The sequence below is a fragment of the Chrysoperla carnea genome, chromosome 2 (genome assembly GCF_905475395.1).
Source record: "Chrysoperla carnea chromosome 2, inChrCarn1.1, whole genome shotgun sequence".
NCBI lineage: Eukaryota > Metazoa > Arthropoda > Insecta > Neuroptera > Chrysopidae > Chrysoperla > Chrysoperla carnea.
The window spans coordinates 27953865-27977131 of NC_058338.1; the positions used below are offsets into that span (position 1 = coordinate 27953865).

Genomic DNA, 23267 nt, shown 5'->3' on the forward strand with positions numbered 1-23267 from the left:
TCATAGTTGAATTAATGAAGTACATCAGATAAGCCACGATACAAGTCACTTTTGCAATTTCATACAACACATATCATACCTCTTACTTAAAGGCATTGCTTAACGAATGTATTCTGTCATACTCGTGATATTTATATACCTAGATGTAAATCGAACATGCTGTATAGTAAATATAATATGATAATTCTTTGATAGTAAAAACTTTTTATGTATTCATAATTATGGAGTTATAAAAAGCCTTTTTCCATAACATAAATACTTACAATAAATAATGTTTTGTATTTTTTGTGCTGGGTTTAGTAATAGATAGATACATGGTTTGATAATAAACAAATATAATAATAATATTTGAATAAAATAACATTATATTCAATCTTTTAATGTACTAAATGTCATAATAATAATAATAATGCAAATTTAATTTACGATTGTAGATAATATTATAGATATGTGACTTTAACGCTACGTTTTAAATTCATAGAGTACGGATATGGACAGACAAATTCATTCGAAGGGAATAGTCATGTTTTTTTTTTTTTTAATTCATTGTTTACACCATTATAGCATAGTAACAAATATATATACTGTTTAAAAATGCTGTAATTTAGTGTAAAAAAAATATTTAAAATAGACAATAATTTCGAGTCCGATTTCGATAGTTTAATGTTTAAACGCAGTCCTTTGGTGACAGTTCAATGTACTATTTACTACAGGTGTAATACCCACGTATGTAGTTATTATAGTACATATCTATGGTAATACCATACAAAATATAAGTAATTAATACCGTATACAGTATGCCAAAAAGTCTGAGCCACATACTATGCCGTCACGTCTGTTTTAAAATTTGAATTATCGTTTTAGAAATTTGAATTTCTCTCACTCTCAAAAAAATTTTACCCAATCCCGTATTATTTTGACATTTTCTCAGTGAATTTCTTTTACTGGGTATTTTCAAATCCTGCTAACAATAATGTGACGATCAAAGCGTAATTTGTAAAGTGACTTTACCACCTCTCAATTCATATAGACTATAGAGTAAGCAAATAGTGCCTACTTTATCGATCTACAGTAATGCAAATCTACCATACTTTGAAGTCTATAGCTTTGGGAACTATATACTTCAAGGTTAGGTTAGGTTAGATTAGGTAATAAGCAACTGGGCTAATTGGTCGCCCATTAGCTCATTTGGTTAAGGCGTAACCAATTCCGTCCGCGGTATGCTTAGGGTAGCGGGCTTGATTCCCGCCGTCGTAACAAAATTAATTTAATTAATAGTTGTTATGGCCTAGTGTAGTCCATGGTATATGCATGAAAGAGGTGCACTCAGCCTCTGAAATTGAGGAGCTGATAAATGAAATTATCAGCGGAAAGGTGGTAAAACACATACCTATATGGTATCACAATGGGCTCTATAGCCTAATAATGTCCTTCGTGGACAGCTAATATAGCTTAACCTAACCATAGACTTCAAAGTATGATAAATTATTTTTAATAACTCTGTACTTCTTTTGTCAGTCACATTTATCTTGTTCATCCGTGTCCCGTATATGCATAAATAATTCAATGGATAATATAGCTTATATTTTACTGAGGCAAAGTAAATAGCATTTATTGTGAAAAACACTTTATTTAAATAATTAATATGCATTTTATGAAATGACCGCACAACGCGATTGTATAAAAACACCAAACAACCACAATTATTTCAATCAATCAGAATCAATATCAACGTCATATAACTTATTATTTATTGCAAATACTATTTTTGAATATTAATTACATTTGATGAATTGTTTTTTTTTATTATAGCAGATTTTAAACAATATAATAATATACTTTTTAATTTAATTTGGTTGAAATATTAATATGCATAGAGTAGGTGTAGTTTTTATTTTATTTCATTTTACAAGATTAGTTACCTGAATTAATATTAGATCCGGTGAATAATTTTCGTTTTGAAAAATTGTTGTGTATACAATACTGACGGTTTAAGTTTCAATATCTTTAATTAGTACGATCTTTTACTTGTTGGCAGAAGCAGACCCGTGCGCACGGGAGGGGTTTCGGGAGGTCAAAATCTCCCCCATTGAAAATCTGTCCACATAAATTTTGAATTAACAATATAATCCTGTAAATGCATCCATTTATGAGGCACATTTTCTTTGACGAATCAGACACCCATGCATATTTTGAGCTCGGTACATTCTTTGACTTTGTCTTTAAGTCGACTATTCCAGACAGAAAACCTGGAAAGCTATCGAATTGACTGATGCTGCGAAAAATATTTGGATGGAAAAAAGGAAGCGCTGGAGAAGAGTTTAGAAAAATTTTCAAAACCATCAGCGATATCTACGATGAATACGACATAGAATTGTAGAGCCAAGATTCGCGACATAAAAGACTCAACGCTCGAATATACAGACTGATTCAGTTGAAGATTTTAGATCGATTTTTGAATCATCGCCGTATTTTCCCAAATTTTGTTTATCTCAACAAAAAAATTTATTGAGAAATTTTGATGAAAACTCTTGCTCGACTTTTTGAACTAGAAATTTGGGTCGGCAACATTCAAATTTGGCAAAAACGCATTACCGGACGAGGTGAAAAAAAATTCACTCGAAGTATTCGATATTTGCAACAAAGATGCGTTTCCGAATGTCTACCAAATGCTTCGTCTTCCTACAGTTTTGGAAAAGCTTTTCTTGTGCCTCGCAGAATTAATTTAATTAATAACAGTGGCTGAATATAGCACATTTTGACCTAATTAAATGTTCTCTTACTCGAAAAAAGAATTTCTTGTTTTTATGGCCTTCATAACCTAAATGTGAGCCTCTCCCTTGGATAATTTCAGCGCACGGGCCTGGGCAGAAGCATTGAATGTAATGATGTACAAGATGCTTCTATTGATTGTCGTTCAAGCGACAGTTATAGAAAATTCGAGTTGATATCAAGTTAACCAAGGGTATTAGTAATCAATATACTGAACCTAAACTATAAATTATTATTAAGCAATTTTGTAAATATAACTGATTATTAATAACAACATGGTGATACAAGTCAATATCAGAATTGGCAAAGCTCATATTTGACGATAGATCAACGGCTATTTTACCAATTCTATCTAAAATCTTCCATTTTTACGATAAAGCTTTTAGCTCTACGATAACTAAACTTAATTAAATTAAAAAATTTAAATTGATTTTGAACGAGTCATTTCACGTTCTGCCTATGGAATCGAGACATCGGCCGTTAACCGAGCCTTGGTTTCATAGCCTTGTCCAAGGCTTGCCAAACAAAAATGGTCTTTGTAGAAAAACAAAAAAATTTTATTGGATTTACCAGAAATAAATATACGAAATTCGAATTTTGATACGAAAAAACAATGTTAGGTAAAACTTTTCAATCCGTTTTTGCTTTAACTGTACGGTTTGTTGAAAAATGTTTCGAACAAATAATGTATCTTTTTTAATTCATGACAACTTTCTAATTTAAAGAATTGACCTATAAATTACCAGCTATGGAGTATAGTGAGCTTTTCATTGAGCTTGAAAGCCTAGATCAAGTTTAATGTCTGCGTAAGATGTGTCTGCGTCTAAACACCCAACAACATTTTTCGCTTGAAGCATTTTAATCGATACAAGTTATTTTTCGAGCTTCAAGCATATGCCAACTTAAGAAAGTCACACTATATTCCACAATTATTGATAATTTACTAAGTTGTTTTTAAAAATAATTAATGTCAATAACTATATATTAGGTTTTGTTAAAATTTTAATCGTATGAATCACGTTACAGTCATTAAAGCAAAAATACTTCTATTGTAATATGAATGCTCTCATCTAAAGAATACATTTCACATACTGAATACTATGCATACTGCAAAACAATTTATTCAATTATAATTTAAACGGTCCATAATTTTGATTAATTAGGTATGTTTTGTAGGTATAGTTAATTAATGTAAAAGAATGGAATATGGTAGAGGCTATAGATTTACTTACATCTGAAATATTATTTTTAAGTATTTTCCATTTAAATTACACATAATTACTATAATATCTTTTAATTTAAAGTTTAGAATTTCATTTAGTAATTAACAGATTACACTATATGAAGCTAGTGCATTTTTATTGCTTTTATATACAGGATGATCAAACTTTAAGTATTTCCAAGAACAAGTCCTAATAAATTCAACATGATAACAATACATTTCTATAAATTCATAACGTTTAGTATTTCGAAAAGGGTACAAATTTTGTATATGTATACAGACGCAGAACTTTTTTCAAATTTCTAAAAGGGGTAGACTTTGCTCTATTTAATAGCTTCAAATAGAATACTCAAGTAAAATCCTAAAACTTACTTATCACAAACAATAACTAAAAACTCTATTTCGACGACGGTGAAACTTGGGCCAATATGCAAATGTCAATTTCTGGTTACTAATCTTTAAAATAGTAGACAATAATAATAATCACAACTTTAAACTTCTCTATGGGAACAAAGTCTTGAAGATAGTGGAAGAAACGCGAAGAGCGTTTTATGACAGTGGAAGCGACGGAAACAGTGCGTCGTTATGATATCATAAACATGCTTCGCTATGATATCATAAACGTTGTTTATTCGGGAAAATTGCGGAAAATGGAAGATTAAATAATAAAAATAGGGTGAAATTGAAATTTTTTCAGTTTCTAAATTTTTCGATTATATGCAATTGACATACGTTTTGTAAAATGTTAAATCGCTCCACTTTTCTATTTAATATTTAGGTACTTATATTTTTATTATAATGATGAAAAACAACTTTTGGAACAATTAAACGTCCAACGAAACAAAAACTTACGATTTTCTCAATTAAAAAATGTGTTAGGTTTATTAAGAAGCCACATACGAAGTCTCTTCTGTTAGTAATCACTTTTGAAGCAGAGGTATTGAAAAAGTTGTACTTTTAGAATGGAAATAAATGACTACTTTCGGTGAAAATGCTTTAACGACCATCTTATATAATATCTAAATCCACAAATTTATTTCAATGGGTTTTAACACAAACCCATACTTCAGTCTAAGAACAGAACTTGAAAAATATTTGTTCCAACTTACAATTTAACGCTTCAGTTACATATTCGCACGTAGAAAGGGAGTCCGCCGAAGTCCGCAAAGTACAAAGGGAGTCCACAAAGTACAAAGGGGGTCTGCAAAGTACAAAGCTTTGAATTTTTTCAAAATATAAAATATTTTTGTATTTTTTAATCAGTTTTAAGTAAAAAAAAGTACTCTGATGATGTTTTTCTCTGAACGCTTAGTTTTCGAAAAAAACAATTTTTGAAAAATTAAAAATGCAATATTCGATTGCAAGAAAAATGTGTTATTTTTTTTTCAATCTCTGAGAGAATTCGCTTAGCTAACGCAGCTCCTGCGCTACGAATTTTATTTGTATTGAAATTGAAATTTTGAACATTTTACAATTAACATCATGTATATATATTTTACTTATATGTAGCAGTATTATGTAATTGAAAATACATTAATACTTATTAAATTGATTTCCAGTATTTAAATTTTAATTACTTTTTATATGATTTACACCATATTAACAAAACTACCTACATATGAATTTTGAATTTTATTACTTTCTGTTTTGTTCTCATATCATTAAAACATATAACTTATCCAATTATTTAAAAATAAAAATGTACAATCTTCGAAAGAAAACAACGGTGTATTAGAAAAGTACCGGAACAGCAAAATAATTTTTCTAATGTCTAATTAGTTTTCGAAAAATGTATACAACAAACTATATTCTTTTAAAAAATAGATCTATCTATAATCTTTCTATTATGACGATTAAAATGAAAAACTTATTCCACACAAGAATTGATAGAATTTCGAGTTCAAAATCTGCTGAATTATGAGTGACAACTTTGTAGTTTATAATTTTATGTTTTAGGAGGACCAAAAGTCAGGAGTTGATTGTCCGATAACTAAACGAAAGGTCCAAGTCTGCAAGGTTCCGCATCTTTTTTCGCCTTTGCGAATGCTTTCAATTTGATTTTTTTACTTTTAAAATTTTTATATTTTACTTTTTTTCTGGGTTTTGGGTGTCAAAACATTTCCCATTGAGAATTTGTACACTTAATTTTGAATTAACAATATAGTCCTATAAATGTACCCATTTATGAGACGCATTTCCACTAATGAATCAGATATCCATCCATTTTTTGAGCTCGTTATATTCTTTGGATTGTCTTTGAGTCGAGTACTTCAGAAAACCTGGATCTTGGCAAAGCTATCGAACTGGCTGATGCTGCGAAACATATTTTCATTGAAAGAAGATGAAACGCTGGAGAAGAGTTCAGGAAAATATTCAATCCATGAGCGATATCTGCACAAACTGATTCAGTTGAAGATTATAGATCGATTTTCGTATAATCGCAATATTTCCTCAAATTTGCTTGTCCCCATTTTTGGGTGCCAAAAATTCACTCGAAGCAGTCGATATTTGCTACAAAGATGCGTTTCCGAATGTCTGCCAAATGATTCGCGTTCTGGTAGTTTTGCCTGTGGTAACAACGGCGAGTGAATGCTCTTTTTCAACCTTGCGTCGACTCAAAACATCTTAGATCGGCTTAGCCCTCTTTCAATAAACATCTCGGGATAGAGGTCGATGCACACAGAGTTTTGGAAATTTTTTTTCTTTAGCTTGCAGAATTAACTTATTGAAAAATAGTTACTGAATATCACATTTTGACCTAATTATATGTGCTCTGAAAAAAAATTTCTTATTTTTGTTGACTTTATGACCTTACATGGCGAACAAAAGGTTGAACCCCTCTTTTGGATAATTCCTGCACACGGGCCCGCTTTTTACAACTATAAATTTTATCTCTCCATCATCCTGCATCTTCTTAGCACACTAGGTGGCAATGTACTTGGCTCACTATTCAGGAAATACAAATTTGTTATAAAGTTTAGTAAATTTTTAACGAGCTTCAATAATTTCTTTGCATTTCATCTTGGAACAATTAAAATGTATATTTCTTTTATATTGCTTAAGTAATAAATAATACCAATAATACTGATACTCATTAAAAATATAAAATCAAATAGAAATATTTTGATTAAATGAAATATTTCAAATTTTTGTACAATGATAATATACTTACTATGTATATTATAAATAAGTATAGTATACCTTATATAAAGTAATTAATAAAAGCCATGCATTGTGTGTAGGTTATAAGTAAAATTTCATGCTTTTATCGCATAATAAGTTCAATATATTCTGCATAATAAGTTCAATATATTCGAATATATTGATCAGTTTTATTTAAGGATGTTATTAAAAAAATGATATTATGAAAATATTTGAGATTTACGTTTCAAATTTTAGTGAATTCTGTTGGAAAATTACACGAAAATTAAGAGTTCAATTTTTTAATGTATACCATAGTTGCAGAAACCTAGAAACCCAGCTTACCAGAATAGGCTCATCAAGAGCAACAAAAAACTCTTTTCCAAATTTGGATCTCAAACCTAATTTGGGAGATACGGATATAGCAAAAATTGGTAAATTTGTTCATTCACTGACAATCATTCGATAGCAAATCAGTAGATTAGTAAATTTCACTTAATAATGGAAGGGATTTTAAAAAAAGTATAAAATGATTTAATTGGATTTGGTCAAATTATCCCACTTTTTATATTTTTGTTAGAAAATTGAATAATATTTACATGTTAAATAATTAAAATTTTAGAATTAGATATTAAAGCCTCATTTCAAAGCAATCAAATTAAATAATCATTTTTTTATCAAACTTTTTGTAATTACAAACTATTGATATGAAACGCAACATTCTTTCATATTAGTTTCATATGGTCGTTATTATGCTTAAAAGATTTATTAAAATCGTATATTATTTATTTTTAATAGCTCTCATTTATGTTTTAATGCTTGCACAAGTTAGTTACACCTTCTCCTTTTCTAATCTTCTTTATGACTTTTTGAGTCACATTTTTTTATATAAAAGTTGACGTACCTTGATGACAATTTATCTTAGATCACCTTTCAGTTCTCTAAATATATTCCCTGGCGTGTGTATGTAAGTTAGGTTACATATTGCTAACGTTTGTTTAGCCTTGCTTTAGACCTACCTTTCGAACAAATTTTTATTGATTGCATTATTTATTGACAATATATCATTATAGTAAGATTGTTTATCTTTTCCTCATTAAAAATCTTACCCTGCAGACATTACATTTTATTGCCAATATGAAAATACTAGCAGTTACCTTCCCGCTTCGCTAGGAAATTTCAATTTTAAATGCAGACTATTGCCGTTATAATCTACACTTCATTTGGTATCGTGCTTTGTTCACAAAGTCGTTTACTTTAATTTTTTGTACGAAATCCTAGTTTTTTTTTTTTTAATACAATATTGTTATTCGCTGATAATATATTTTATAAGAAATTTCAAAATAAATTTCGATTTTTGCCCCAATTTCTTATAGATCAGTTTTTTGTATTTTTAAAATACGTATTTTAGACTACCAAGTAATCATCATCAGTAAGAATTAGCTAGTGATTACTCTTATTATGAATGTTATTCTTTGCTAATTTGGTGGCGAACTGCACCAAATTAGCAACGAGTAACATACACAATAAGAGTAGTTAGTTATACGATTACCTAGCTAATTCATACTGATGATAACTACTTGGTAGTCGAAAAACGTATTTATGTAATACAAAAAATTAATCTAGGAAATTGGGGCAAAAATCGATATTTATTTCGAAATATCCTAAAGTTCTCATTTATTATCTTTGATAATATTTATGTTATGTTAGAAAAAAAAAAGTTACAAACATTTATTTATACGGACACAAGAAGAAATATTTTTTATAGCATTAAAGTTTTGTTGCACTTACCATAACTATATTTATGATTTACATAGTTTCAATCAAGTATATAATTAATTAAAATAATAAATATAATTTTTTTTATAACTAAAGTAGGTAGTAATAAATCTTATATATTTAAACGAGCAATTCTTGTATATATATATATATATATATATATATATATATATATATATATATATATATATATATATATATACATATATATATCAACGATCTTGGAAATGGCTCCAACGATTTTCATGAAAATGAGTATGTAGGGGTTTTTTGGGGCGATAAGTCGATCTAGCTAGGTTTCATTTATCAGAAATGTCGTTTTATCCGTCTTTTCATGAAAAATGTGCCTGACATCTATTGGTGTATAACGTAGTTAATGAAATACAATGCAAATTATAACATAACAAAAAGGAGGCGTTTGGGTAGTCTAAAGTGAAAAATATGACTCTTGCTGACATCTATTGGCGAATAACCGAGCAAAGCTCGGTCATCCAGATATTATTACTTTAATATGACTTGAATCCACTGAGATTTTCATTATCCTGAAAAACAAAACAATTTTATTAATTTTAATCTTAGATTTATAATAAAACCTATAAATTTAAAATTCAATGTAAATGAAAGTATCGTAGGTAATTATATATGTATAAGTTGTAGTAATATTGTTAAATATGGGGGCTATTATTATTCTGCTAATCGTTAATATAATTCGCCAACATGGAAAGTATCTGAAATTTTGATATTTTGCAGTTTAGGGAATCTTTGGGGGGGGGGGGGGTTTGGAGAAATTTTTCCCGTAAGATGTTTTAATTGTTTGAGAGTATTCTTTTAAACTCGGTCCGAAACAATTGACTGAGTTAACTGTTGAAATGCCATGTATTGACTGTGTTGATTAGACTGTCACATTACACATACATACATGTCTCACATTTATAACTGATATTCCCATATAATACACATTATATAATTTTCGCTTAGTTTGCGCTCTCACGGGTAAGCACTGATGTTCACGCAATGTTTCAAACAAAAGTTGTTTATTTTTTTATAAGGAACATTTTTTTACTTTTAAACTTTTGTTTTATCTTTAACGGTTTACAAAATAGGTCCTACGGACTCTAGACTCAATTGACCTATGTTGCTCATTTGCGAACTGGATCTCACTTTTTACGTCCTCCGCACCCTAAAAAAATTTTAGCTTGATATTTCTTTTCGGTTTTGAGTAATCGTGATGACAGACGGACAGACGATAGACGACAGACAGGCTGACAACCAGAAATGGACTGATTAGGTGATTTTATGAGAACACCTATACCAAAATTTTGTTCATAGCACCAATATTTTTAAGCGTTACAAACTTGGGACTAAACTTAGTATACCTTTGTATATTTCATATACATAGTATAAAAATAGGTACCCTATTTTGGCTTACAGAGCAACAATTTCCCATAACTGATAATCTAACTAATTGTAAGACAAATACAATACGATTATATCTACAGATGTTATTGCGGTATATAACACATATGTATTCGCTCCGAGCGTGAATTTCGTTTCCATGACAACGATACACTACTTTAATTATAGAATTAATGGATGCATATATAATTGTGTGGATTGCATTGAAAACTTACATTTAAAATTTAATATTCTTGTTTCACAAATTTAAATAAATAATTACGATAATTAACATTTGAAAAATAATATTTGTACAATTTGATTTCTTATTTTCACAATTTTTAATGCATTAAGTTTAATTAATTAGTGTTTTTCAATCATTTTAATTTGACAGTTTCTATATCATTAACATGTAAAGAATTGCAAATTAGTCATAACAGCCCACTTTATCTCCAAAATTTTTCACTTAAAGCGCTGGCATCGATTTTATTATCCCTACCATGACTACGCACACAACGAATAGGTAAAAAGAGTTATGCGATTACGATATATGTATGTATATGGGTGCATTTATAATTATTGCTTGTTTCGTTATATTGCATTTAATATTCAAAGATACTACAAAATAAATATAATTTTTATGATCTTTCAACTTAATTTGTTTACAATCAAACATATAATATTTAATTCTTTTTTAGTTTTTAACCTCCACTGATTCTTGCATTTCAATATTAATTGTTTTATGTTTGATTTTATTTGATTTTTTAATTAGAAAATTGTCGTTTATTATATTTATAAGCTTCGTATAGTTTTATATGCATTATTATGCTACATATGTAGAATTTCTATCAACCAAAGTACTTACTTTACAATATATAGATTATATCTAACATACAGGTCATTCGTTTGCTTTATTCCCACCAAAATGAACAATTTATTGCAATATTAATACAAAATTTGTCGATTTTTGTACCCCTTTGATAAAATCGAGAAAATCGCAAAAAAAATTTTGTTTAGGAATTTGATGAAACTCGGTGGATAGGGTAATTTTGACCCAAAAAGTATAAAAATAAGGTTAATTTAATGATTGGATGCATAGTTTCTGAGATATCGCAATATTTGGATCAATTTTAGTCCGTATCTCAAAAACTATTCGACCAGTCATCAAATGCACCCGATTTTTGCATTTTTTGGGTCAAAATTACCTTATATACTGAGTTTTATCAAAATTGGAGATAAAAAAATTTCTCCATTTTTTGCAATTTTTTTAAGGGGTACCCCTTTGATAAAATCGAGAAAATCGCAAAAAAAAAATTTGTTTAGGAATATGATGAAACTTGGTGGATGGGGTAATTTTGACCCAAAAAGTATAAAAATCAGGTTAATTTAATGATTGGATGCATAGTTTCTGAGATATCGCAATATTTGGATCGATTTTAGCCCGTATCTCAAAAACTATTCGACCAGTCATCAAATGCACCCGATTTTTGCATTTTTTGGGTCAAAATTACCTTATATACTGAGTTTTATCGAAATTGGAGATAAAAAAAATTTCTCGATTTTTTGCAATTTTTTTAAGGGGTACCCCTTTGATAAAATCGAGAAAATCGCAAAAAAAAATGTTGTTCTGGAATTTGATGAAACTCGGTGGATGGGGTAATTTTGACCCAAAAAGTATAAAAATCGGCCTATTTTAATAATTGGTTGATAGTTTCTGAGATTTCGCAATATTTGGATCGATTTTAGTCCGACCTCAAAAACTATTCGACCAGTCGTCAAATTACAAATTGTAACGATACCGAGTACGTCGAATGACATAACTGCCATTTGTTAGAAATTAAAATGCGCTAAATTATCAATTCAAAGATTTGTCTCACTTGTCTATTGATTCCTGTACCTACTATTTTCGCAGTCTTTCAATTAGGTAAAGAAGCTATTATATAAATCAACGAAAGCAAAAATGTACGAAATTCGTTTCCCCGTCTGGCGCCTAACATCAGAGTTTATTTTTATTAGAATAATATGAATATATAAAATTAAAATATTTACGACTTTGATATAAAATAAATTTTATGGACCTAACAATAGGATTTCTTAAAAATTATTCATTAAGTAGATATAGAGATGATGGACTTGGTTTAAGTATTTGTGAGAATTAGATCATCGGTTATTTAATTTCGATAACGATTCACGACATTGCGACTATGATAGCGCGAGCGGTTTAATTTCATTTTTGTCTAGAATTTCTTTAAAATACATAACAAATTAAAACTCATCGTTAAACAGATTTCATGACCAACATTCCTTGACACAGTTATGAAATATCGGTTGTTAAATTTTGTTAATTTTTATGCAACTGGTATTGTCATATCATTTGTTCTAAAAAAAGTAGGTGCTAAAATAACTGCTAATGTATGCGAAAGTTTTGATTGGCTGAGTACACTTCCTTGATGCATATACCGTTCACTACACCAGCCCATCACTACTATTAATTAAATTAAACTATTTTTTATTAATTAAATTAATATTACATACCGCGTATGCAGTTGGTTACGCTGCAACCAACTGAACCACTAGGGTCGGAATCTAACAATAGGAGACATTAATAGAAGGTGGAATACAATTCTGGATTCAATTTGCGTATAAAAGAATCGTTCCTTTCTAATCGTAAATCAAAGTTATTAAAGCATTAATTCTGAGATGCGTGCTACGCCAGGCGCGGTTCTAGAATTTTTTTCATGAGGCGGTCACAAGATAAAAAAAATCAAAAATAACAAAAATAACCAAATAAACAAAAGAAACCGAATTTTTTGAATGAATTAAAAACAAAGCCAGAATAACCTTATGCAAAAACCTACCCAATTTGAAGCTTTTGAACGTTTCCACTCCAAGCGTTATTGCAGAATTTGAGTTGTGGGTATCTAAATGGAACCGAACTGTTGAAACCGGCGGTGAACTCCCCGATTCGGTTCCTGTCGCCCTTGATGCGTGTGATAAAGTAATGTATCCGACTATTAATACCCTACTTTGGATTTTGGAGACGTTTCCTGTCACTGCAGCCACTTCAGAAAGGAGCTTTTCAACTATCCGTCGACTCAAAACTTGGTTGAGATCAACTATGGCATAATGATGTTAGTATATAAAGTATAGCTACAATCCAAATATAGAGGGGGGTCATGATCCCTGTGACCCCCTCCTTGAATCCGCGCCTGTGTTATGCCAGGATTAAAATCCTTATTTTGATATCGAATAGAATTTATCATAAAAATTAGGGATAGTTTTAAAATGACTGTCGTGCATTTCTGTATTTGTAGAATCTATTATAATTTTTCGAAAAATTGTTTCCCATCTAATCGCCTTTTAATTAGTTAAAAGTTCAATTTGATTATCTGATTTGAAAAGCTATCAATTATTTTGATTTGCAAAAATAAAATTTGGTGAACGAATCTCGTTTATACTGTATTATATTAAAATACATAATATTAAAATAATAAAAACTAAAAAATATTAAATGTGCAATACAATGCATTTACAAAGTTTGATTAGGTTATTTTGTGGTTGTGTGGAAGTCGTAAATTATACTTTAACGACTGTTCATTTTCATATATATGTACGAACATGAACAGACAGACGGTGGTGTCCGTCTAGTTATTGTGGTGTTTAGTACAATTCAACGCTTTTAGTTGGTTAGTACAATGCAATTAATATGAAATGAATGTGAAAAATCTTTTTAATCAAGGGATCCTCAATTGCCCTAGCTACTATCGGAATAGTTAAAGTTGTCGAGTTGTTTATGCTTTATGTTGATATGATATCATTGAATTTGTTTTAGTTTTCACTTTCCAAAAATATGATACAAAAAAGCTAACGAGCCAAGAGAAACTAATTTTAACTCTTTGTCAAAATTTGGTGTTTCACATTTCAAAGGATGTCGAATTCTATAATTCAAGATAAAATATTTGAGCACTTAATACAAGAAATATAAACGTAATATATTTATTATACCATCTATGTATGAAATATATCAAGGTATACTAGGTTTAGTCCAAAGTTTGAAACGGTTAAAAATATTGATGCTACGAACAATCATAAAATCACCTAATTAATCCATTTTCGGTTGTCCGTCTGTCTGGGAATCATAAAATCGGTAAAATCCATTATAGGCTTTTTAGCGATTGATAAAATGCTTGTAAGTTCTAGAGTGGTTGTCAATCTATCCTATGTTTTAGAGAATGACTAATCTATGCAAGTTATTTAAAGCTCAGCATGGACGCGCCCGCAAAAAACGAGTTAAATGTTTGTCTATACACCAGTTCTAAATAAGTGTTATTGTTTTGAAACGTAATCGTTTATCAGAAATTACCCTAATCAAGTTGGTCTGGTAATTTAATAATTATACAGAATTATTTTCGTCATCTGACTTTGGTAAAACTGATGCTATATATATAACAATGCTCATTCCCAAAAAATTTTGATCATATCTGTTTAACTCGACAGGTCTACAAATCTTTACCGAGCACTAGTAGAGAATTTTTTACTATTGACGACTAATACACTCAGGAAAATAGCAAATACACATTTAAAACAAACATGCATAGGCAATTGTTACAGGACTAAATACTATACACGTCTCCCTGGTAGCTCAGTTGGTTAAGGCGTAAGCAATTCTGTCCGCGGTATGCTCAGAGTATCGGGTTTGATTCCCGCAGTCGCAACAAAGATTAATATAATTAATAGTGATGGGCTGGTGTAGTTCATGGTATATGCATGAAGAAGGTGCACTCAGCCTCTGAAATTGAGGAACTGATAAATGAAATAATCAGCGGATAAGGTGGTAAAACACATATATGGTATCACAATGGGCTCTATAGCCTAATTGTGCTTTGTGGACAGCCAATGTAACCTAACCTAGCCTAAATATTATACACAAAGGTGACAGATAATTAGCCAAATAATAATTTTCTTCGCTTAAATTAAACAAGATTAAAAATTATTAAATACGATTATTTTATTTTTCAAAATTGAAAAAAAAGTGAATGGAGCGTTAAAAACTATTAGGCTGTATTGTAAAATAAATTTGATATAGCTCAAGCATTTTTTGTGACCCAGAGTGTACAAACTTCTTAAAAGATATCTAAACATTTTTCGTATACCACGAGCAGACTATACAGGAATAAAAGATGTTATAATTAGGAATATTTGTACAATAAATGTAAAATTCTATTGTACTAGGCTACTCAAAACCAATACCAATATATAAAATATTTTTTATTCTTCTCTATGCTTGTACGTTTGGTTGTAAAACATCAAAACACACACAATTTAATACAAATAACAACAATAGTAGTGTTTGTATGGTCGTATTGACGAATTCATCATATACAGTAAGTTTTTTAGAGTATTTGGTGTACCTATCAATTATTTATCGTAGCAAAATACTTGAAAATGCTTTTTGAAAGGAAAATTCACACATACTTATTTGGCCAGTCATCAAATGCATCCTATTTTTGTACTTTTTGGGTCAAAATTACCTTAAACACTGAGTTTTATCAAAATTGGAGATACAAAAAATTTCTCGATTTTTTGCCTTTTTGTTAAGGGTTACCCCTTTGAAAAAATCGAGAAAATCGAAAAAAAAAATTTGGTTTGGAATTTGATGAAACACGGTGGTTGGGGTAATTTTGACCCAAAAAGTACAGAAGATCAGATTAATTTAATGATTGGATGCAGAGTTTCTGAGATATCGCAATATTTGGATCGATTTTAGCCCGTATCTCAAAAACTATTTGGCCAGTCATCAAATGCACCCGATTTTTGTAATTTTTAGATCAAAATTACCTTATAATACTGGGTTTTATCAAAATTGGACATACAAAAAATTTATCGATTTTTTGCAATTTTTTTAAGGGGTACCCCTTTGGTAAAATCGAGAAAATCGAAAAAAAAATTTTTTTTGGTTTGGAATTTGGTGAAACTCGGTGGATGGGGTAATTTTGATCCAAAAAGTATAGAAATCAGCTTAATTTACTGATTGGTTGCAGAGTTTCTGAGATATCGCAATATTTGGATCGATTTTAGTCCGTATCTCAAAAACTATTCGACCAGTCGTCAAATGCACCCGATTTTTGGACTTTTTGGGTCAAAATTACCTTATATTCTGTGTTTTATCGAAATTGGAGATACAAAAAATTTATCGATTTTTTGCAATTTTTTTAAGGAGTACCTCTTTGATAAAATCGAGAAAATCGCAAAAAAAAATTCAAATTTTGTGAATGGGGTAATTTTGATCCAAAAAGCATAAAAATCGGGTTAATTTAATAATTGGAGGTATAGAAAGTTACAATGTCAGCGAATATCATGGGCAAAACCTTATTTTCAAAAAAGTTTAAAATCCAAAAAATTGGGAATAAAAGGATGGATAAGTGAGGGCTATAACGTGATAGTATAAAGGAGAAATTGACCAGCAAAGTTAGCTAGTTTTTTCTACAAATTTCCTTGCTTTCAAACTGACTTTAACAATCCTTTAAAAGGCACCCAAAAATACTCATTGGAATTTTGCTTCATTAGAGGGCTCAAAATCGATTACATGAATTCGTATATTAAATAATTTATTTAACAAACTCTATACACTTACTTAAGTAATTGTTGATATTTTTATGTTTTCGTTTCTTTCAATTTATTATTATTGTAAATGATTTTATATATTAATAAATATTTAATGATATACATAATAATACGTTAACGTTACACGTTATTATAATACTTGTTGGAATAATGCCATACACATATATTTATTTATAAATAATCGAAGAATACTTTGTCGAAAAATCTAAAAAAAATTAATTAAATACATAAGATATATTTAAAAGTCTATGCTCATTAGACTCTTGGACTCCTGAAGTAATAGCGATTAATTTAATTTATAACAATAGACGATATTCCTATTTAATCCTATTTGTCTCGTCGACTGGCGGACGTCAAACATAAAAGCAACAGTGTTGTATTTTTTGTAAATAATGTGTAATATGGCTTATAATGAGTGTACATACGACACCTGTCAGTCGGCAAGACTAGTTTAATCTATATAATGTATATAAAAGAAGAAACTGATTGACTGATCGATCAACGCATAGTTGAAATCGCTGGGTCTAGAAGCATGAAATTTTGTACACAAGTTCTTTTAATGACGTAAGTGAGCACTAATAAGGGATTTTTGGAAACCCAGCTCCTGAGGAAATTTGATAAGAGAATTGATCTCTTCTTTCACAAGACTTTTTATAAAAGTTGATAAAAAACAAAGAGTTCCACAATTTTTATAATAAATACAAATAACGTCATTAACTCATAATAATTTTTAATTTGAAATAGATCTGCAACTCTCTTTAGTCTTAAAAATGTAAATTCCAAATGGCACAACACGATAGTGTGTTTAGGCCATGTATTAGGTTAGGTTAGGTTCGAGTGGCTGTCCTAGGGTAGGACAAACTTAGACCATAGAGTCCGTTGTGCTACCGAAAAAGGGTTGGCCCATCCCCGGCCACTACTCCATGCACCATTTGGAGTTGTTTAAGAACAGCAGGAGAGCTTTGACGTCGGCGGGCTTTAGGTCAGAGAGGTCGTCAAAGAGAGGCTGGCTCCTCATGGCATCCATCTCCTCATGGCAAGACAGAGAAGATGAAGCATTGTTTCGTCCCCCTCACCACTGTGACAGCTCCTGCAGTAGTCGTAATACACTGCCAGGCCCAGGCGTTCAGCACGCCTGCCGCCAAACCAACAACTTTGCGAACAGATGCCCTTGGAAGTGATATAAGATCTTCGGAACTCTTGCGATTGTATTCAGACTATATCTGTCTTATAGTACCAGAAGTACGTTCCTCTTTCCATCTAAGATTGGCCTTTAATAATATATTCTCTTTGAGGAGCAATTTGCAGTTCGCAAATGGAACTCCCGGATATTTCTGGCAAGCTCGTCGGCTTCGCTTTTTCCTGGAATTTCCCTGTGTCCCGGTACCCATACCAGGTTTACATTCATTTGTTTCGCCAGCTCATTTAAGGACGTAAGGCAGTCCTGTGCTACCTTTGACGTTAGATAAACTGAGCTGAAGGATTTAAGAGCTGCTTGGCTGCCGGTGAAGATTCTAATGTCCCTGCACCTAAGGGTGTTCAGTCTTATACATTCACATACCTCATATATAGCCATCACTTCCGCTTGATACACGCTACAGGGATTCGGCAGCCAAAATGCTAGACGCAGATCGCGAATTTAATAGAAGATCTCGAGGCCATGTATTAGTTTGAAGGAAAATTTATTTCCTTGGTTGTTGAGGAAACAATGTTTTAAAATAAATAAACAATACATCTTTCAAATTTTACTGGCCTAAGTCGTTAACAATTCATTTAGTTTCTTTGTGAGTATTCTTAATTTATTGCGTTTACTTTTTCTGGACCAATTGTGTAGTGACTTTTTTAAAGTATTTAGACCGTCTTAATTGTGTTGATTAACTATTATTCTAATTATTTGTGATTATACTTTAGTGATGAGGTTTTAATCGTGTTTTAATAAACTTTTATTGTAATTACTTGTGATTATATTTTTAGTTTTTTTTTTTTTTAATTTACACTTAACTAGTAAATAATTATTTTAAATATGTTAATAATATAAAATGAATGCTATTTTGTTTTAAATATTACAATAAATCATTTTTTTATTAATACTTGTCTTATTGTTTTAAAAATCTCACTCTATTTTATTAGAAGACAAATATGTACAAAAAATTAAAAAAAATGATGAGACTAAATAGAAATGACTCAAATAATACCTAATTCCTATCTTTTTTTTAAAATAGTTCACTGTAAGTGTCTTACTCCAGGACGCTTTTTGGACAACATTTCAAGTTATGTGGATTTGCCTATCTTTTTATGTATTAAACTTATTTCTGTTATAGGTTATGCGGTAGTGGGTTATTATGGGTTAGATTGGGCGAAACAAATGGAAATTTTAACTAAATATCAAGAGCAACGGGCATACATCAATTCATTATATTCATTAACGTCTGGCAACTTTCTTGGTGAAGTTTATGCATCATTACCTGGTGGTACATTACCAACAATCGGAGAAAATAGTGTAATTAATGGAAATATCTTACATAGACCACAATCATCACCTAGACCACGACCAGGAAGATCATGATTAGTAAATGAACTTAAGAATAATTTAAATTATACGTCAACATCTATTTCTACTGACCTCATCACCGATAATAATATGCAACCAAAATGATTAGTCGAACATAATTATAACTAGTTTATACATGGCACCAATTAAATATAATTCGTCATGTGAAATTATACATTACTTTATTAACTACAGTAAGTATCAACAAGAAATGTACTCCTCACAAAAAAAAATGCATGTTTATAAATAGTCGCATTAATGAATGTTTTTACTCGGCATGTTTCTTTTTATATATTATTTAAAATCAGAAACCTTTCAAAGGGGAAAATAATCTGGAGGTAGAGATTCTTTCTCGAAACAGAATAGTGTCACACCCTTATCTCTAACGCTATTGTTTTTCGTAATCTATCATCCTTAGTCTTAAATAATGAAAGATCCTTAACTCTGACTGCCAAAACTTCAGCTTTTTCTAAGTAGGCGTTTTAACAATATTCATAAAAATATCGTTTTTCTTCAAAAATTTCAACATCCTGTATCTCCAAAAGGTCGCTTTCCCAACTATAAGTGCAGTATACAGAAATTTTAATTAATTAACTTTACCTATCATTCGATGAAGTACTGCCGTTATAACTTTGATCACTCCGTATATACAAAATGTATGTATATTTTAAAAATATACTTTCGTTTTACAATTTGACTTCTAGTCTTTTCGTGGGATAGGGAGTTTTGTAGGAAGTAAAGCTGAGATGAGTTGATGCAGCGTTTTCTGAAGGTCGTTGATTATGAATATGTGATTCAATTGTACGTTTAGTGGTGCAAACCAAAGTTGTTAAATCGTTGTAACTCGGAAACTATCAATTTTAACGAGGCCATACATAAGCTCCTGAGGAGCGTCGAGCGGCAAGTTGAAGTGCTCTGTGTCTTCTTATCTAAAATAGCTATTTGTGAAAAAAAATGGAAACTTTGATGTTACAGAAGTTTTGTAAACAAATTTTGTCGCTACAATCGATAGTTTCCGAAGCACATATTCGTACGAACTCGGCGCTCATATTCGTACGGAATGGGATTGCAAAATTTTATGAGAGTTTGTTTTTATTAATCGATTTCTGACAAATGAATTAGTTTTGCAAAAAATGTCCCCAAAATTGTTATATAAAAAGCAACTTTCTATTTTAAAGCATTCCTTGTCAGTCTTTTTGCAAGTCTGAATAAACCACTTACGATCGAAATGGGATCGGCAACAGAAAACATTTTCAATCTGTCACGCATGACTGATATAATAATTATAATATATTTACAAGTTCACATTCAACAACAACATACCATGGAGTTTAGAGGATATATTGATTTGCTTCCTTAAGTTTTAACAAAAATATAATTTTTGTTTTGCATTTTGAACATTAAATATGTATTTTAGAATTTTAACTTTAGAATCATAATTTAATGTTTATATATTTCCTCCATATAATAAACGTTTCCGCCAATCTGAATGCAATTTTAAACATAGGTAATACTTATTTTATAACTCTAATTTTTAAAACATGTATGTATATAAAATATAATATTAAAATTATAGCTTCTTTTTTATGAAGGTATAATAATATCCATCTAAGCTAAGGTATTATTAGTAGAAGGAATGAATGTAGTGACACGTTAAATCTACCTATTTTATAGTTGAATGTAACATTTTTCATGCGCTTCCTTTTTGGGCCAATAAATATTACAAAGAGCAAAAATTGTGTAAAATTTTGATTTACATAATAAATGACTATAGAATAGTTCTCCAATTAATCTACAAAACGGATGAAAAAATTGCCAACAGAAAAAAAAAAACGTTGTTATAGAAGAAAGCAAGCAAAAAAAATTCGGCTAAGTTAACCGAAAAAATTTACAAAAATCAAAATAACGGTTTTCTTGCGATTATAAAAAAAATTTGACATCCAATGCAAAAAAATTAACTGGGAAAGTTCTAGATCTTTAAACAAACCTATCGATTTACGTCTGGAAAGTCCCATTTGGATGCGTATTTGCCGAGAAAACTTGAGCGAAAATAGTCGTTTTTACATTTGTGTATTAGTTTTTTATTTTTTCTTTTTTAAAGTTGATATTTTGTGAAGTAAGGAGTAATAAGGTAACAAATTTTCAGTTTAAAAAAACACCTCCACCTTCATAAAAACTTTACTCTTGGTCAAAAGATTATGGTAGACCGGTTTTTGGGGGCTTAAACTCTTTAAACAAAAAATGCGGTAATTTCGCCGAAAACTCGTTATTGAAGAAACTAAAGATTATTTTGTGGTTCCGATGAAAGCCATTAGATATTATATTTTGAACAATTCTAATTATTTTTTTAATTTGGCCATTTTCACCAATCCTCATCGTTTTCGATATATAAACGTTTAAAAAACAGTACGGGTTTTTGCCGAAAATTTGTTATTGACGAAACTCTAGTTTGTGGTTGTGATCAAAAATTTGCTTTGAAAACAATCAATTTTCTGTCCGGAAGTAGGGAACTTCTATCTTACCGTGTGGAGTAAATTAGGTTAGGTTAAGTTAAAGCGGCTGTCCTAGGGTGGGACACACTTAGACCATAGGGTCCGTTGTGTTACCGAAAAAGGGTTGGCTCATCCCCGGCCACTACTCCATGAATCATTTGGAGCTGTTTAAGAACAGCAGCCACAGCAACTTTGCGAACAGAGGTCCTTGGAAGTGATATAAGATCTTCGGAAGGAAATGAAACTCCCGGAAGGAAATGAAACTCCCGGATATTTATTGATGCTTGTATCCGGCAGCATTATGCCATTTCTGGCAAGCTCGTTGGCTTTGCAATTTCCTGGAATGTCTCTGTGTCCCGGTACCCATACCAGATTTACATTCATTCGGTTGTGACCAAAAATTTGCTTCGAAAACCGTGTGGGGTAGAAGTTCGCATGAAATATTTTGTTGAGGACACTCAGATCCCCCAACTTCCATAAAACTCTACCGGCGCGAAGTTTTTTCCTGGGTTAGACTGATTTTTCGGTTTCGTTTCCTACAGTATCATGCATCTATCTATACAATACACATTTATAAATTTAAAAAGAGTCATAATTTCTAAATCATACTGGTTTATAAAATATTCACGTACCTTATAATGTTATTATTATTTCATATTTTTATATGAATTCTTATTCATGTTTGTCTTTTAAGTATCTTTTTATATCTCACTTGACAAAATTGTAAGAGATAGATTTATGAGTTGAAAATTTTATTGCACAAGGTAAGGAATAAATAGCAAGTAATAAATGAATACAATACAACACATATAAAGAGAACCTGGGTCAAACGTATATACGGTATGTTCCAGAAGTTCTTATAGCCACGTTTTTAATGAGATCTTTCCGCTGATAATTTCATTTATCAGCTCCTCAATTTCAGAGGCTAAGTGCACCTCCTTCATGCATATACCATGCACTACATCAGCCCATCACAACTATTAATTAAATTAATTTTGTTGCGACGGCGGGAATCGAACCCCCTACCCACAGTCAAGGTCACAAAAACTCCTAAAACTGTGGCCTGAGACGTGTTAGAGGTTTAAGCGATCTTGGCCACTTGGCTAGTTTGATTTTTAAAACAAACTCGCAGTTTTAAATTCACTCAGGATTCTTAATAATTAAATTTAAGAACTCTCACCTTTTATCTTCAATTGTTTTTTCTTCTGTCAATGATAATGGTCAAAGATAAAAGGTTTACATAGGTAAAGATGTCATATCTGATTATGGACGCTGAGCTGGATGAAATTGT

General features: G+C 30.5%; 1 protein-coding gene across 3 annotated transcripts in view; it reads left to right on the forward strand.

Annotated features, from left to right (window-relative positions):
• Window positions 1-23267, forward strand: part of LOC123291865 (protein doublesex) — a 121980-nt gene that overhangs the window by 97090 nt on the left and 1623 nt on the right. For all 3 annotated transcript variants that reach the window (XM_044872297.1, XM_044872295.1, XM_044872296.1), the window contains exon 5: window positions 19255-19678. In XM_044872297.1, coding sequence (XP_044728232.1) covers window positions 19255-19499 — 245 coding nt within the window. In that variant the 3' untranslated portion in view covers window positions 19500-19678. The remainder of the gene's footprint in view (window positions 1-19254; window positions 19679-23267) is intronic.